The following is a 17,550-nucleotide window of genomic DNA, read 5'->3' on the forward strand; positions in this document are numbered from 1 at the left end:
AATCATATTAAATTGATTAACAAAAGTGGAATCAGCAAGCTGGAAATTAGTGTATGAAGAGTTTCGTCCTTTTTTTTTTTTTTTTTTTTTTTTTTTTTGCATAATCAAAGTTCGGGGCAAAAACAAAATCACAGAACCACCTTCTCCTCCATCTCATGACCGGCAAAGAAGGTAAATCATTTACAATGAGGGGGGAGGGGGCACTGACGGTTATATCAGGATCATGTTACGGGGACAGATCCCCCACATTCAGGTTTAGAATTGTCCTTCGTCAGTTGGTGAAAGAACATGAAGAGTCTACAGTTCAGCTTTATATATGGACACTGTACACTTGAGGAAAAAAAACACAAATGTTAAACCGAGCAATCAAATCAGGCAAGTATCACGGGGGAAAAATATATATATATTCAAAGAAGAATCACTTTCTTCAATATGCCATTTAGAACTACATACAATGGTAAACAAAATGCTATCTATGTGAATGATGCCTCTATCTCTCATCTCAGTGGCTTGGTTATGCTGGCGACAATCCACATGTAAACAACCACATGAAGCCGTATTCTTTAAAGAATCCAAAAAAGGGAGACAGGGAAAGAACAGGATCCGCCGACAGGAGACACAAGGACATAACGCTGGCCACTGAGACAATCTCACGGCGCGTCCTGGCACCGCAGCGGACACTGAACCAGTGCCAGGACACGCTCGCATGCTAGTCTGCCACAACAGTAACACGTAGGTACGTTACTGGTCACTAGGAGGTTTACACTCGGCTGGTGATATGACATCGACGTGTAAGGCGACCAATATGGCATCGCATGCATGTTTGTTTGTTTGTTTTCTCGTCTAGTTCTCAGATGGGATTTCTCAACTGATTTAGTTCTTCTGTCTAGTCATGGGAACTAGTTTGGTTAATACAGTAGTTAGACAGGCAGATCCATACTCAGGACTAACTGGACCTGTTGTGGAAGTTTTATGCAGTCATTCCTTCCTGCATACAACCATGTGGTGATGGCCAGCTAACAGTCATGCATGCAACAGTCTCATGCATAGTAACCGTATCAAAAATTTGTATAGTGATTCTCATTTCTGGAAACAAACAAAAAAAAGTTAATAACATAAGTCACAGTCTCGCAAACAACTAAAAAAAAAAGGTAACGAGGGTCTCTCTGCGTAGAACGACGACCACTTCGAGTAAATTGGAGAAAAAAATCGCGTCACAGCCTGGGTATAAGAAGACGCAGCCCCCCTCCTTTCTTCTAGTCCGATGAGGTGCTGTCCCCGTCTAAAAGTCGCCTGTCGTTGCTATCCTTCAAAATCCCTAGGAATCGAATCCTAATTCTCAATGCTACTTTCAGGACCTTTTTAATTTCTTAGGCAGTGATAGGGTCGACTAGATGCCGCTCCTATCGCAGGGCAGAGGAAGTGACGGCATTTTACTGTGCAATCAGATGATGAATATAATTCCTGAGCCCCATTATCCTCCACGTGTTAAAGACGCCATGAGTAACTCGGAGGCATTCCCCACGTGTCAGTTACGTAAAATAAAATGGAAAAGAGGCCGCGTGCATAACAACAGAGATCTGACAGCTGACCATAGCGAAAGAAATCAACCAATCGATTTGGAAATAAAATAGAATAAATTAAAAAGCTGTAAATGCACAAAAAGATTTTTTAAAAATCAAAACATGTGTAAGGAAAAAAAAATAACCTCTTCTACCAGGAGATAAATCGCTAGCACAGCCGCAGAAAGCAAGAACGGGCAAGACAATCGCATAAAACCCAAATAAAAATAAATAAAAAATAAATAAAAAAGAGGCGTAGCGAGTGAACTAAGTCGCGCTAACGTCAGCGATGGGAGCGCCGCCTTCGGGACAATGCATACAGCGCACGTTCCCGATGGGGCGCTGATTGTCCACACACGCCGTCGGCTCGGCTCCTTCCTTTCCCTCCCTCCCTTCCTCCCTCCTTCACCCGTCTCTCCTTCTGTCTCTCTCGTTCTCCGCTTTCTCTTTCTCTTTCTCTTTCTCTCTCTCTCTCTCTCTCTCTCTCTCTCTCTCTCTCTCTCTCTCTCTCTCTCTCTCTCTCTCTCTCTCTCTGTTCCTCCTTCCCTCCTTCCCTCCGCCCTCCGCCCTCCGCCCTCCTTTCCTTCGCATTTTCTCCCTCTCTGTCCCTCCTTCTTTCCTTCTATCCCTCCTTCCCTGTCCCTCTGATACTGCATTTTCTCTCCCTCTCTTCCTCCTTCCATCTTCCTTCCTTCCCTTCTCCGGCCTTCTTTCCATGTTTACACATCTCGGCGCTGTCGATCCAAACCGCAAATAAATAAATAAATAAATAAAACAAAAAAAGAACGACTTTCGCCCTCTCCTACCTGAGCCAAGAATAAACATCAAAGACACAGAGAGCAAAGAATGATAAATAAATGAATAAATAAAAATATATAAAAAAGGGGGAGCTTCTTCAAAGCCCTCGGGCCTAGAGATACGAACAAGTGAATAATGGCAGCTGTACACTAGCCACTTTAAACCTATCGTCTTTCTCGATACGCGTCGCCATTTTTATCAAACCCTCGCCCCCCCCCCTCCTCCCCCCCACAACTCTCTCTCTCTCTATCCGTGCTCCCTCCCCTCCCTCCCCTCCCTCCCTTCCCTCCCCCTTTCTCCCCTCCCTTTGCAGATAGAGCGCATCCTAGCAATGTCGAGATCGACGATATCCGAACACGCGCGCTCCCCCCTCCCCCTCCTCATCCCCCCTCCCCTGTCTTACGCACTCAACGTTGGAGATTACGTGTTGTAGATGCGTGGGCTTAGGCCGGATTCGTGAGTGCCCCTTAACTCCCCTCCCCCCTCCCCCCCACACACACTCCCCCTTACTTCCCCTCAACTCCCCCCCCCCAACCCTCTTCCTTCCCCTCCCACTGTGCCCTTCACTCAACTCTCTCCCCCCCTTCCCCCTTCTTCCCCCATGACCCCTCCCTCCCTCCCTCCCCCCCTCTCCCCTCCCTTCCTCCTTGAGACTGTGATCAATAAAGGTGGAAGAGTGAAGGGCGGAGAGAAGAGGAGAGGAGAGGAAGTGACTGATAACCGCCCAAGGCCCCGGAGAGCATTAAGCGAGTCTCGGATTACGACGGGCGGTCAATCCGACATCACGGAGGCAGCGTCCGAAGGGCTAAGGGGGTGGGGAGAAGGGGGGGGGGCGAAAGGAAGGAAGGCAGGAAGGGGGGTGCCAGTGCCATCGCGTCATGACGAGTGACGCCTCGACCATCGGGAGATAACAGAGGCTTCTTCACCTCCAGCCCATACGAGTACTGCCAATCGGGCACTGACGAATGTAATGTACGAAGTCACCAGCGCTTGTCAGTATTCAACCTTTACACGAGTAAATACTTAAAAAAAAAACTCACACACACATGTTCAACTATTCGCAAGTATGCGTCTAGAAGAGTAAAAACAAATGACTTCTTAGAAGCTGGAGCTAATCGCTCTCGTCCGACAATATGACAATCATGGAAACGACAATTTAATCTCTTCATCTCTATCTCTCTCTCTCTCTCTCTCTCTCTCTCTCTCTCTCTCTCTCTCTCTCTCTCTCTCTCACACACTCACTCACTCACTCACACACTCACTCACTCACTCACTCACTCACTCACTCACTCACTCACTCACTCACTCACTCACTCACTCACACACACACACACACACACACACACACACACACACACACACACTCACTCACTCACTCACTCACTCAAAGAGCTTGCTTGCTTTAAAGAAAACGTATGAGCGACGCCTGGTTGGAATACTCTAATTTACACTATCTAATGTACATGGTCTAGTTAGGAGTTGCCAGCTAGTGGGAATAACAAGGCTTGCGTGGTGATCGTGATGGGCGTGTGGCAGTATTCAGGTGTATGCGCGTGGGCGGGGGCACATACAGAGCGCCTGGAAACATGCAGGCACCTCGCCACACCGCCCAATGCGCGCACAATACGCGCACAATACACGCACACGCACACACACGCACACACCCTTATCTCCCTCTACTACACCCAGCTACATCCACTCTCCGACTAATGGAAACAATATAAACAACATTCTCAACACAACCGATGAGAGAATATACACAAGAGAGGATTTCATAGTGACATTGCAGGATGCTCTATTTAAAAAAAAAATAAAGGTATGCTGCATGATAACATCAACAAGAGCAAGACGTCGCCATCTTTGTGGTTGTTTAAGGATGCAGGTTTTCGGTCTATCAATCAAGTGCATTCCCGTTCTCTGTGGACTGGCAAGGTTCCCTCTCCCTCTCTCTCTCTCTCTCTCTTTCTCTCTCTATCTCACGTGCTTTTTTTTTTTTTTTTTTTTTTGCTCGCTCTCTCTCTTTTTTCTTTCTTTCTCTCTCCTCTTGCCGCTAGGACCCCCGGTGAACTATTACTATACAAGATCTAAGTCAGTGGCCTTTCAAGTAGGGGGACAAGATACACAAAAAAATATAAACAACAAAGAGAGGAAAGGTCTTTTGTTAGTCTACGTCCACTGTGGCCACCGACGTGCGGACGCTCTAGTCTCTGTGACACACATTGACGTCTGCGAGAAGCTACGTGAGGCCAAAACAACCCCCCGCCCCCCCTACACACTTGAGGAGACTTGTGTGTACATATGTATATATATATATATAAAAAAAAAAAGAGAGGAGGAGGTCCAGGGGGTTGGTTGACAAGGGTTGGGTTGGTTGGTTGTTTGGCCATAACAGAATGTACAAGGCAAGCTAAGACTGGCCAAGAGGTCACCTGAGGTTTAAGAGTAGGGTCGGAGAGGCAACCCTCCAGTGCAGCAACCTCACCCAGCCTACCTGCCATCAAGTCTGGCTCCGCGGAAATTAGGGGGGAAAAACAGGAAAAAGCAGAGGTCAAGACACATGATTAAAAAAAAAGCGTAGATTTGAATCCAAACATATGTCAGCAAGTGGCGTTTGAAGCCTGTGTTTGAATAAATACTGAAATAAACTTATAAACACATCGTAATTAACAATAATATAAAAAATAACAAATACATCCTCAAATTATAAAGATATGTTTGAAGAATTGATCACAATCCATTGACAATTCTAAAGCAAGTGATTTGGGATTCATGTGCACCAAACAAATACAAAAAAGAGGTGTCCTTCAACCCCCCCAGTGAAAGAAAACAAACAAAACACAACTGGTTAGTTCTTACCTATATTACCTTACCTACCCATCCACTCCCCTCATTCCCCTCCCCTCTCTATCTATCCTAACCTCTCCCCACTCTCATTTATCACTATACCTAACTATCAACCTATCTATTATTTCCCTCTCTCTTTCACTCGCTGCTCTCCCGCCTCTTCCTTCATTCCATCCATCCATCCATCCATCCATCCATCCATCCATCCATCCATCCATCCATCCATCCTCCCTTCCTTCGTTCATTCCATCCTTCCTTCCTTCCTTCCTTCTCTCGCCTCGCTTCCTTCCCTCGCACTCTTGTCTCCCTAAGAGTTTAGCCCTAAGTCTCCTTCAGCTCCTTCCGCCCGCCCACCGGGCCTTCCTTGAGACCAGAACTAAACACTGTTGACCCTGACCCCACGATGCAACATGCGCGCCCACTTGCACGGCCAAAATATTCATTCTTCTCTCCCTTTCTTTTTCTTATCTCTATCTCTCTCTCTCTCTCTCTCTCTCTGTCTTTCTACTTTACTAGCTCCTTTGCTTTCTTTCTATCCTATCTCCTATTCTACCTTCCATAACGACGCCCCCTACTGTTTGCAACACTTGTTGAATTTAACCTAAAAGAGAGTGTTACATCTTCTCAGCAACTTTGAAACAGTCTAATTGCAAAATACTCACAACACACACACACACACACACACACACACACACACACACACACACACACACACATTTATCTACCTCCCTCTCTTCCCCTTTCTCTCTATAACAGAACCCCTTCTTTTCCTATTTTCACTTATACTCTTTCCCCACCTACCTATACCCCCCCCCCACTTTAACCCCTATCAAACTTCCAACCTACTCTAACCTCACTTCAATTCACTTCACCTTCCCCCCTTCTCCCACCCACCCTCCCACCCACCTACCCACCTTCCCCTCCCCTCCCCCCAACCCAACCCTCCCGAACCCCGAAGAACAGACAGACACAGACAGACAGACAAAACAAAACAAAGAAAAGGGGCGAACCGGCGGTTGGTACTCACGTGCCCTCGACGTTGGGTATCTCCTGGCCGTTGGGTCCCGACCACAGCATCTCCGTCACCAGCTCCGGGTTGTCGACCACGGCGCTGCAGGAGACGTAGGCTTTGTCGCCCAGGGGCTTGAGGATGCTGGACGGCAGCAACTGGAGGGCGGGCTCCTGGGCCACGCTTACTGCAACGAGAGGAGGAGGAAGGGGGCGTTTAGAGGCGGCTCCACGCGGATCTAGGTTGGGGCGATTTCATGCTGTGATTGCAATAATAGTAATGATAGTAATGATAACAATAAATGATGAAAGTGGTAATAATTATAATCATAACATCATTAATATTTATGATAATATCCAAAATAATGATGATAATAATTATAATAACAATAACAAAAACAAAAACTAGCAATAATAATAGTAATAGTAAAAGTAATAGTAATAACAACAATAATAGAAACAGATAGATAGATAGATAGATAGAGAGAATCAATTATAACACGAGGGTGGTCTTAACGCAAAACGTACCATGCACAAAGAAAACTAAAACCCAACGCAATGCCCATGGAAATCGGTAAAATATTGTAACGGACAAGTAACTTAGCAAAAAACACATGATAGAATATTACTATAACGAAGCAAATACATGCTCTCTCATTCTCACTCTCACTCACTTGTCTCAATAAACTCGTCAATGTCAAAAAAAAGTCTCACTCTCTCTCTCTCTCTCTATATATACATATACACATATCCCTTGTGAGCATATTAAGACATAAACATGATCATCTTTCTTGATGTGACGCAGAACACTAATTCACCCCACCCCCCTTTTTCTCTCTCCAAAGATTGTACATTTCCTAATTTCGTAATTGTAATTTGTCAGAACGTACCTATGGATTGACTGGGTAAGAGTTGGCAAGGAGAAAGGGAGATAGATAGATAAATAGATAGATATATAGATAGATAGACAGAGTGAGAGAAAGGGAGGGACGGTGGGAAGGGGAGGGAGGGGGAGAGGGGGAGAGAATGAGAGGAGAGAGGAGAGAGAGAGGAAGGAAGATGGGAAGGAAGATGGGAAGAAAGAGAGGAAGAAAGAGAGGAAGAAAGGAAGAGAGAGAGAGAAAGAGAGAGAAAGAGAGAGAGAGAGAGAGAGAGAGAGAGAGAGAGAGAGAGAGAGAGAGAGAGAGAAGAGAGAGAAGAAGAGAGAGAGAAAGAGAGAGAGAGAGAGAGAGAGAGAGAGAGAGAGAGAGAGAGAGAGAGAGAGAGAGAGAGAGAGAGAGAGAGAGAGAGAGAGAAGGGAGAAAAACGAGGGCGAAGAGGGGAGCGAGTGGGTGAGAGTAAAGGAAGGCAAAGAGTGAAAAGGAAGAGGAAAGAGAGAGGAAGGAGAGACTGTAGGGGCTAACAGGATGGACACTGTACTGTACACTGAATGTATACTGAGAGATTCGCGGGCATTCGCACCGGTTGCATGACTGACTGGGCGAGGAACAGGATTGGGGGGGGGGGGGGGGGAAGGGGGCCAAGGTGCCAAAACAAGCCTCCACTTACAGGCGATCAGTATAATGACTTCGACGAGGAAGGCCATGTCAGCGGGTCACACAAATTTCCGACGGGGACAAGTCATGGTCCACAGATTAAGCCGAGAGACGCACGCACACGCTCATCACAACGCCGCCGATCGAGAGTCTGCAGAGCTCGTGTCCAGCTCCCTGACCTCGCGGCCAAGAAGACCCCCCCCCCCCTCCCGCCCCACCGAGGCCTACGAGCTCAAGCAGCGGCCCGACCCAACGGCGGGCGGCACGACGTCCTCGCGCGGCCCGCGCCCGATCCTCTCCGCCTCGTCCTCTGCCCCCCCGAGCGGCCGAGCCATGCCACGCTACCACCACAGCCCCACACACACTGCCCTCTGCCACTTACTCGCCATCATGCTCATTATGTCGACGAGGTAGGCCATCGTGAGCGCTGCCGAGACGTTCCTCCGCATCCGAGGGGCGCAGTCATAGCAGAGGGTGCGGCCACGGGGCTCTGACCCTCCCGCGACTCCGCCCGCCTGCGGCAGCTCTTGGAACCAACGGCGCCTCGGCGAAAGGGGCCTCCTCCTCCTCCTCGAAGCACGCGGGCCGAAGCAGAGAACCGAAGGACACGTTCTCGACCGCCGAGGACTGGACCGCGAAGGGACGCCCGACTGGCAGAGCCGACTCGTCACCGGCGACTGAGGGCTGTTCGCGGCCGCCGGAGGACTCGGACTCGGCCTCCACGCTGATCGAAGCCTCGTTGTCCTCCGACCTTTTGATCGGCCACCAATAACTCGAGCGAGTCGCCAGCGATGCCAGAGTCGTCAACTGGCCCTCCCCCACCCCGGGAAGATGCCTTTATTATGGAGATGCTCGTCGTGATTGGTCAGCTGGAGCTACTTCACGTCTCCTTCGATGGGCGGGGCTCTCGAGGCGTCTCTCCACGCTGACGCTGCCCACACGCCTCGCTCCACCGCCTCCACTTTCGCCCTCCACCGCCTCGAGGTAACGCCATCGGGCGGGCGGGCAGGTAGGCATAAAGGCACCCAACCCAAGCACCGCCGTTCGAAAATCACGTAAAATTACACATGACGGAAAGAGAGAGAGGGAGGAAAAAATAATAATAAATAAAAAAAAGGCCTTGTAGACCCACTAAACCCCTCGACGCCCCCCTGCGAACTCGACACAAGACCTCTCCAGCTTCTCCCACAATACCCTTGCTGAAGCATCCCCCGCACCCACTCCACCCACCCTTCCACCCTCCCTCCCTCCTTCCTTCCCTCCCTCCCCGGTAATCAAGGTAAACTGGCCCTTATGGCGGCCCGACCACAGAGGCGAGAGTCGTCCGAACCCCGACGGCAGGAGAGGCAAGCCTTCGGAGGCCACGGATCGGTAAAGACAAAAGCAGGAGAAAATCACGTTCTTCTTCGCCGGCCGCGTTATAGGAGCGCGGAGGGACGCACGCCCGCACACCCGCCCGCCCGCCCGCTTGGTCTCCTCGCGAGATGCATCTTCATGAGAGGGGAAAAGAGGGGAGGGGAGGGGAGGGGAGGGAAGGTAGGGGAGGGAAGGGGAGGGAAGGTAGGGGAGGGAAGGGGAGGGAGGGAGGGAAGGGAAGGGGAGAGGAGGGGAAGGGAGGGGAAAAGAGGGGAGGGAAGGGGAGGGGAAGGAAGGGAGGGGGGGCACACCGAAATCAACCCACGTGACCTTTCATAAGCAGGCATCATTATGAAAAATGAGATAGAAGGGAAAATGGTGTTTGCCGTCACCCCAGTTGCGTCTCTAAGGTTCGACTGAAAAATTCATAGGCCTATCAACTTCTAATTTCCTAAAACGTTTCGATTAAAATAAAACCTCGCAGAATACCACCGACCGCGTTAATTACTACCCTAAACATACAGAAAAATAAGCCATAATTATACTAACCAAGCCGTTTCAGTCCGGGGAAAGAGGGCACGGGGTGGGAATAGGGATAGGGATAGGGATAGGGATAGGGATAGGGATAGGGATAGGGATAGGGATAGGGATGGGGGTGGGGGTAGGGGTAGGGGTAAGGGTAGGGGTGGGGGTGGGGGCGGGGATACCACAATTCCGCAAATTTGCAAAGCAAGTCATGCACCTTTCGACACGATAAAAATACTGTTTATAAAAGGGAAGAAAACAAGAACGAAGAAGGGTAAGAAGGAAGGGAAACGGAGGAATGTCAACCGCGCGAACCCCTTTATAAGGAACATGGACAAGAAAGAGGGAGAATGATCATGTCATGTCATCACACTCTCCTGGAGGGAATGTAGGTACAATCTCCCTATAAATACTAAGCTCCTTTTAATAATAATAATAACAATTATTATTATTATTATTATCATTATAACAATAATAAAATGATAATTATAACAATAATAATCATCTTTATCATCATTACAAACACACATGTCGAGGTCCTTCACAACCAACAACAACAACAAAATCATCATCATCATCATTACAAGATGACAAACAAAAGCGACATTGTCAACTGCCCCTTTTGCGACGGATTCCGTAATGGCCGACAAACATTTCCTGGAAAGTGACATTAACGTCAAAAGAGATCAAAGAACCACACGCGCCAAATACACTATTTGTCGCTGCGCTTCCCTTCCCAAAAGCAGAAGAAACAGATAGAGATGAATATATAGAGAGATAGAGAGATAGAGAGAGAGAATCATAAAGATGGATAAATAGAGACGAGAGGGAATTAGACAGACTTAGAGAGAATGGGGGGGAAGGAAAGAGAGATTTAGGAGGAGTGTAGAGGGAGTATAGAGGGAGGGTGAAGAAAGTATAGAAGGAGGGGAAGGAGGGAGGGGGAAGAAAGTATAGAAGGAGGGAAAGGAGGGAGGGAGTATAGAGGGAGGGGGAAGAAAGTATAGAGGGATGGATAGAGGGATGGATGGATGGATGGATGGATGGATGGATGGATGGATGGAGGGAGAGAGAAAGAGAGAGAGAGAGAGAGGACCAACAGAGTTCAATGGGGATCACTTCTCCTACAAACAATATGGAACTGATGATGGTCCTCTCGGCCGAGGTGAGAAGCCGAGGGGAGGGGAGGGGTGGGGAGGGGGAGGGGAGGGGAAAGGAAGGAATGAGGGTGGGAGAGGTGGGGAGGCGAAGCTTGGAAGGGGTGGGGAGTGGAAAGGCAGAGGCAGGCAGAGAGAGAAGTCGAAGGGGAGAAAGTGAAAGAAAAAGATGAGGAGGGGAGAGAAGAGAGACCAGGTGTGCAGAGTAGATCAATAGCTACTTGCATCTCGAGTGATTCCTCGCTATTTGAGAGAGAGAGAGAGAGAGAGAGAGAGAGAGAGAGAGAGAGAGAGAGAGAGAGAGAGAGAGAGAGAGAGAGAGAGAGAGAGAGAGAGAGAGAGAGAGAGAGAGAGAGACTGAGAAACAGAGAAACAGAGACAGACAGAAAGAGAAAAAGAAAGAGAGAAAAGAGGAGAGGAGAGGAAAGAGAAGAGAAGGGAGAAAAACGCAGACGACACAGTAAAACAAAAACAACTACACAAAAAGGGAGAAAAATCTCACATCCTCCCTGAAGTCAAATCAAAATAACCTCAATAAAATGGGAAATTTTGGCGGGCAATCTCTCCCAAGACTCCTCGCTTGAGGTTGGTTAGATAAACGCACAAGAAAACACACATCCTTTGATACAAGACCTTTTCCTGCTTCAGATTGCAAGTCAATGCAAGAATCATTGAGCAAGAAGCTTCGAGAAAGGAGATTTTCCACATCGTTATCACTCGTCTTTTTCTAAACATTTCCCACGTGTCCGAAACGAGAAACGTGGCTCCAGATCCCGTATCACAAGAAAACATAAATAGAAACATAAAACAAACACAACCAAGTGTTATATTTCAAGACCAGAGAAGACACACAATTGACGATGAGTTTTATCACGACTTAAGGGTTACGGCGTTGCGTACTCAATTAGAACGAACAAAAGCTTAGTCGATCAGATTGGATTCGCTCTCTCTCTCCCTCTCTCTCTCGCTTCCTTTTATCTTTTTAGGTCCGTCCTCCCTCAACCTCGGATGTTTAGGCTTTAGAGAAAACGGAGCTCCATGCAGGGATGACTTTTATATTATGCGAAAGTCTTTTCTGGTGGTTTATTTACATAATTTAGTTCTGTTTGAGAAATGCGGTCTCTCTGTTATGCGCATGTATTCAATTGAGTCAGGGAGATTGAGATGATAGTGTTTTGTTTATGTATCTCCTCATACCACATTTTTTTTCTGTGCAGTTGGCGAATTTGTGAAACATATCACATTTAATTCCATAGTTAGGATTTTGCGTAACTGCTTAAAAAAATAATAATAATCTTTCATCATAAACTGGACTCGGAGACAAAACTTTTCGGTGACACTGAGGCGCTAGCAACACGCTGAGGAAAAAAAGTGGTAAAAAATGGTAGAATTCGTACCACAAAGACCCGACTCGAGAAATACTAGCAAATTACCTGTCAGGAATGTAGTTCTTCATAGTTCTTTGCTCTTGATGGAAAGCGTCACAGGGACTGGGTGAGGTCTGCTCGTCCCATGTGCATATTCATTGATATCCGCGACCGCCAAGAGAGAGAGAGAGAGAGAGAGAGAGAGAGAGAGAGAGAGAGAGAGAGAGAGAGAGAGAGAGAGAGAGAGAGAGAGAGAGAGAGAGAGGAGGAAGAGAGGGAAAGGGAGAGGAGGAGAGGAGAGGGAGAGGAGGGAGAGGAGAGGGAGAGGGAGGGGGGGAGGAGAGAGAGGGAGAAGGGAGAGGGAGAGGGAGAGGAGAGGGAGAAGGAGAGAGAGGAAAGGAGAGAGAGAGGGAGAGGAGAGGGAGAAGGAGAGAGAGAGAGAGAGAGAGAGAGAGAGAGAGAGAGAGAGAGAGAGAGAGAGAGAGAGAGAGAGAGAGTGTGTGTGTGTGTGTGTGTGTGTGTGTGTGTGTGTGTGTGTGTGTGTGTGTGTGTGTGTGTGTGTGTGTGTGTGTGTATGTATGTATGTGTGTGTGTGTGTATATATATATGTATATGTATATATATATATATATATATATATATATATATATATATATATATATATATATATATATATATATATATATATACATACATAGCGCTGTATCAACTAGTATATTCAGATAAGTATGTCTCTAATAACTCATCTGTACCTTACCCGCTTCTATTATCTCAATTCATCATCTCATCAAAACATATCACCCACATGGGCACAGAATATAAATAAATACACACACAGCCTAACACATATTTATTGTGCATACAAGGAAAAAACGGTGGATGACTCCTGGCAAAGTCTTCTCGACAAAAGAGCATCAACAATCGCGCTTATCAAGGGTCTTCGACGGGTCGTTCCAGGTGAGTAGTTCCCATGGTCGGAGCAAACGCTGCTACTTCAAGGTGAACGACCACCTGCCTCTGGCGCCGTCTCCCCCCCCTCCCCCCACCTACTCCACTCCCACCTAACCTCACACTTATCCTTGCTACTTTATTCAACATTCTGGATAAGATGCTATGCGTGTTACCATGCAAGGCAATGGCCGCACCAGTGCCGTAGACTAGAGATGAACATTTTACGAAACCCATTGTCCTTTTCCTTAGACCGACTATGACAGAGCCTTGAGTCTAAACCCCCCCCCCCCCCCCCCCGAGAACAGTGGGGACGAACTCACAAGGCCTCTCTCTCTCTCTAGAGCTGCCGCTGGAAATGAAACTTGTTGAACGAGCGTGTTGAATATTTGAATCCGGATGACCGTTACCGGGCCGAGACCGGGCTGGCGGGCGCGCGCGCGCGCAAGAGGGAGGGAGCGAGCGAGCGATGGAGTGAAAACACAAGGTGGACGCGGGGCGGGCGCAACCCTTGCCCGTGGCCTCCTGCCCCGGGGCGCGCTGCGCATTCCTTCAAAGGTGGCAGCCACGACCTGCATCTTCCCTCGCATCCGGTGGCAGCTTCGCCCGACCGACCTTCTCCGCCCGTTGTTCTCCCTCAGCCAGATTCGAGCGCTAACTGCGTAACTGGCAAGTGCCGCGGGTCCTCGGCAACAGACGGCGTGCAACACATGGGTTCCGGTGCTGGCCCGCGACCCGGATATACCAACAGTAAAGGCATCTCATCCGAGCACTGGCAGCTCAGGACCACAAGGCGAAGTTGACGAGGATGTCCACCGCACAGTCAGCGGGGTTATCATTGCTGGAATAATAACCAGAATCCTCACTCGTCACGTCAGCGCGGGTGTGCACTGTAGGCGAGTTTGCAACGCAGCGTGGCGAGCGCGTCATCTCGCTACACTAGCGTCAGCTCCGGCCTGACACCGACCTCGACAGGAAGCTTTACAAAACGCACTGCGAATGGATGGCCTCCGCCCTGCAACTACGCAGAACGCAGGCACGCCATCCCCCCCCCCCCACCCTCTCTCTCTCTTCAGCGTATATGCTTACTCCGTCTATCTCACGGAGAACAATAGCCGACGTGCATATCTCCCCGTTCTCTCGCTTTTCTTCAGCTGGCAATGACGTCAACCCCGTGGCCTTGTATCGTAGCTGGTAATGACGCAAGGATCTCGGGCCGCGAGGGAAGCGCCTCCTAGTAGCAGGCCGCACAGAGGGGGGCGGTGCACAGAGGCGTGGAGAGAGAGGCGTCTACCGCAGGCTGTCGTGGAGCGGGACGACGCCCACTCGCCGTGCCTGGCCCTCTGGTGGCGCTGGCTGCACTCCAGAGAAGAACGCGCGCGCCCCCTTCGCTTTCCAGCCCCGAGTCGACGGACGGGACGAAACGGACGAGGGCAGGAAAAGTTGGACGAATGGAACTGCGGTCTATCGAGATTTCTGCGACTGTTCCAACTCCAATGCACTGGAAACGACAGCTGATATCACCGCTGAAAGAGGCAACCGCCTGGAAGCAGTGTCTGTGAACTGACTGCAGACTGATACGACGTTATGGTCGTTTTTACTGCCTCTAAATACACCATGTTTTTTTTTCCCCTCCAACTGGTAATTCGGGAAAAAAATACGGCAATGCTACTGAAGCCATAAAAAGAACAAGAATCCTGAATGAAGCTGTCGATGTTCCTGGGGCGCATCTGGCTCTCCTCCCTCGCCCGCAACTCCCACAAGTCACCCGCACTTTGGCAAATTAATACTCTTGCCCGAGACACATCCGCGCCTGCGGCCTCAGAGATCGGGCCAGCAAGGATCAACGTCAGTCCGAGACAAAAGTTCGCGACACGGCGGAGGAAGTTACCGGGACGAGCAGGAATTCATTAACGAATTCCCAGTTGGACTTCCAGCCTGTAGCTCAAACACGCACCTCTACCCCTGTTCGGCCATTTTTCATCCCTGGGTACATCCTTCATCTCCAACTCCGCTCGAAAACTTCCAAGTCTCGTCACTGAGGCAGCAAGAGCAGCGGATCGCAAGGGGAAAGGGGGGAGGGGAAAGGGGAAAGGGGAAGGGGGAAGGGGGAAGGGGAAAGGGGAAGGGGGAAAGGGGAAAGGGGAAAGGGGAAAGGGGAAGGGGGAAGGGGAAAGGGGAAAGGGGAAAGGGGAAGGGGGAAGGGGGAAAGGGGAAGGGGGGGTGGGGGGTGGGGGGTCAGCGCAGCACGCCATAAAACACACGCGATGTCGTCGTCCTTTGCATATTTACTAGCCAAACTTTTCACTCTTGGGCGAACGGGGTCCTTGCGGCTCTCGGTGGCACAGGGGCCGGCGTAGCGATGTCTTTTTTTATCGGGGAATTTTACGATGCTTTTTATATCTCTTCGGCACTATTGGAATGTGGTATGGGTGCCGGCAAATGAGGTGTTGGACTATTCTGTGACACTGGTGGACGAAGGATTGGAATCTAGAAATTATAAATACTACACATGTTGGATCCGGCTTCGACTGATACTCGTCTTGCGAATTTGAAAAAAACGCATTTTTTAATATCTTTTAAATTTCTTATCATTCCCCGTCATCCGAAATACGGACGGAAAAAGCCATCCCACCAGCAAGAACAACAACAACAACAGCAGCAAAATCCCGCGGATACTCTAGCTACGACCGGGATGTAACAGAGCGAGGAAATGAACTCATCCCCGGCGGCAAGACTAAAGCCCAGCCATACATCAGCTAAAAACGAAACTCGTGTAATGGCCGTCAGGAATACAACACCCAGGTACCGGACCCTATCTACCACCAGGATCCCTCCAGGACCCCTCCAGGACCTCTCCAGGACCCTCCGCCTACCGGTGCCAAGTAACCCGAAGACTGGAGAGGACGCTAGAGGGGCCACGCTCTATTACTTCACTGAAACATCTCGGGTGCAGCCACGTGATGCACATGTGGGTACCTCAGGAGGGCTTAAAAAAATAGGGGTAGGGGGTGGAGGGAAGATAATCTGGATATCCTATCGCAAAAAATACGTCTTTACTTTTTACCCTCTTTGTCTCCTCCATTCCCCCCTCTTTCTCTCTTCTCTCTCTCTCTCTCTCTCTCTCTCTCTCTCTCTCTCTCTCTCTCTCTCTCTCTCTCTCTCTCTCTCTCTCTCTCTCTCTAAAAAGACCCCTTTCCGGACGACCCCCCCCCCATGCAGGGACAGTGATTGATATATTCTCCCGACTTATCGCAGGAATCCTCAAGTATTGCAGCCGCAGCAGGCAGAGACGGCGAACCTTTAGGGAAAGGCGTCAAGAGTTAAATGATCAATAATTACCGCCAGTCTCTCTGCTCCAGTCCATCAGGCCGACATGCGACGGGCACTCCCACGTGACGAATCAACTTTGCCTGCCATGCCAACACACACACACACACACACACACACACACACACACACACACACACACACACACACACACACACACACATACGTACCTATAAACATACGCAAACATATATCCATATCTATCTATCTATCTATCTATCTATCTATCTATATATATATTCATCAAGCTCTAAAGGAGGACATCCGGAGCTTCACCACGCTCGGGCCAAGACAAGAGGCCTAAAAAACAAAAGCCAAATACCAACGTGAGAATTCTCTCGAGTCATAACAGATGATGATAAACGACGGTGATTCCGCCCTCTTAGCGAGTGATAACGTCGAGGCACCGGCGACGTGAACACACAAACTGACCTCTATGGCGGCCATTACGGACCCTACAACGCCCGCAGGACACAACACTCGGGCTACTCCACCTGGCCATTAAGGGGCTGTAGTAATTAATCCTTTCCCGGCCTCGCTACGGGGCAGGGGACGCGAGGACGAAGGAGGGAAGAAGGCGGGAGGGGATTCTTGTTGGGAATGAAAAGAAAAGAAAAGGGGAGAGAGAGAGAGAGAGAGAGAGAGAGAGAGAGAGAGAGAGAGAGAGAGAGAGAAGAGAGAAGAGAAAGAGAGAAAGAGAAGAGAAGAGAGAGAGAGAGAGAGAGAGAGAGAGAGAGAGAGAGAGAGAGAGAGAGAGAGAGAGAGAGAGAGAGAGAGAGAGAGAGAGAGAGAGAGAGAGAGAGAGAGAGAGAGAGAGAGAGAGAGAGAATATATATTAAAAGAAAAAAAACGTTCACACAAAGCTTCGCCCTTCCCCCCTCTACCCCCCTCCCCCTCCCCCTCCCCGCCTCGCTGATTTACCGGAGTTGAATCCTCTTACGAATCGAAGATGGACATAATGAGGCTTAACGCCGGGAGGGGGCGCGCGGGGGACGGGAAGGGTAATCCCAAAATGATCATTGTCGGTCGGCAAAGTCCGACTGCCGTCCCTCATGAAAGCGGCCAAGAGGGCCTTAAATTATGAGCTCTTTTGCCCGGTACTTCCGACTGACGTTCGCTA

At 49.2% G+C, this 17,550-nt stretch overlaps 1 protein-coding gene across 12 annotated transcripts in view; it reads right to left on the reverse strand.

Moving 5' to 3' along the window:
* Fas2 (neural cell adhesion molecule fasciclin 2) overlaps positions 1-17,550 on the reverse strand; it is a 144,916-nt gene that overhangs the window by 23,822 nt on the left and 103,544 nt on the right. For all 12 annotated transcript variants that reach the window (XM_086550828.1, XM_086550826.1, XM_086550824.1 and 9 more), the window contains one exon: positions 6,232-6,400. In XM_086550828.1, the coding sequence (XP_086406954.1) occupies positions 6,232-6,400 (169 nt within the window). The remainder of the gene's footprint in view (positions 1-6,231; positions 6,401-17,550) is intronic.

This window comes from Penaeus japonicus, unplaced genomic scaffold, assembly GCF_977035675.1.
Source record: "Penaeus japonicus unplaced genomic scaffold, GWHDUDI00000001_assembly GWHDUDI00000024, whole genome shotgun sequence".
NCBI lineage: Eukaryota > Metazoa > Arthropoda > Malacostraca > Decapoda > Penaeidae > Penaeus > Penaeus japonicus.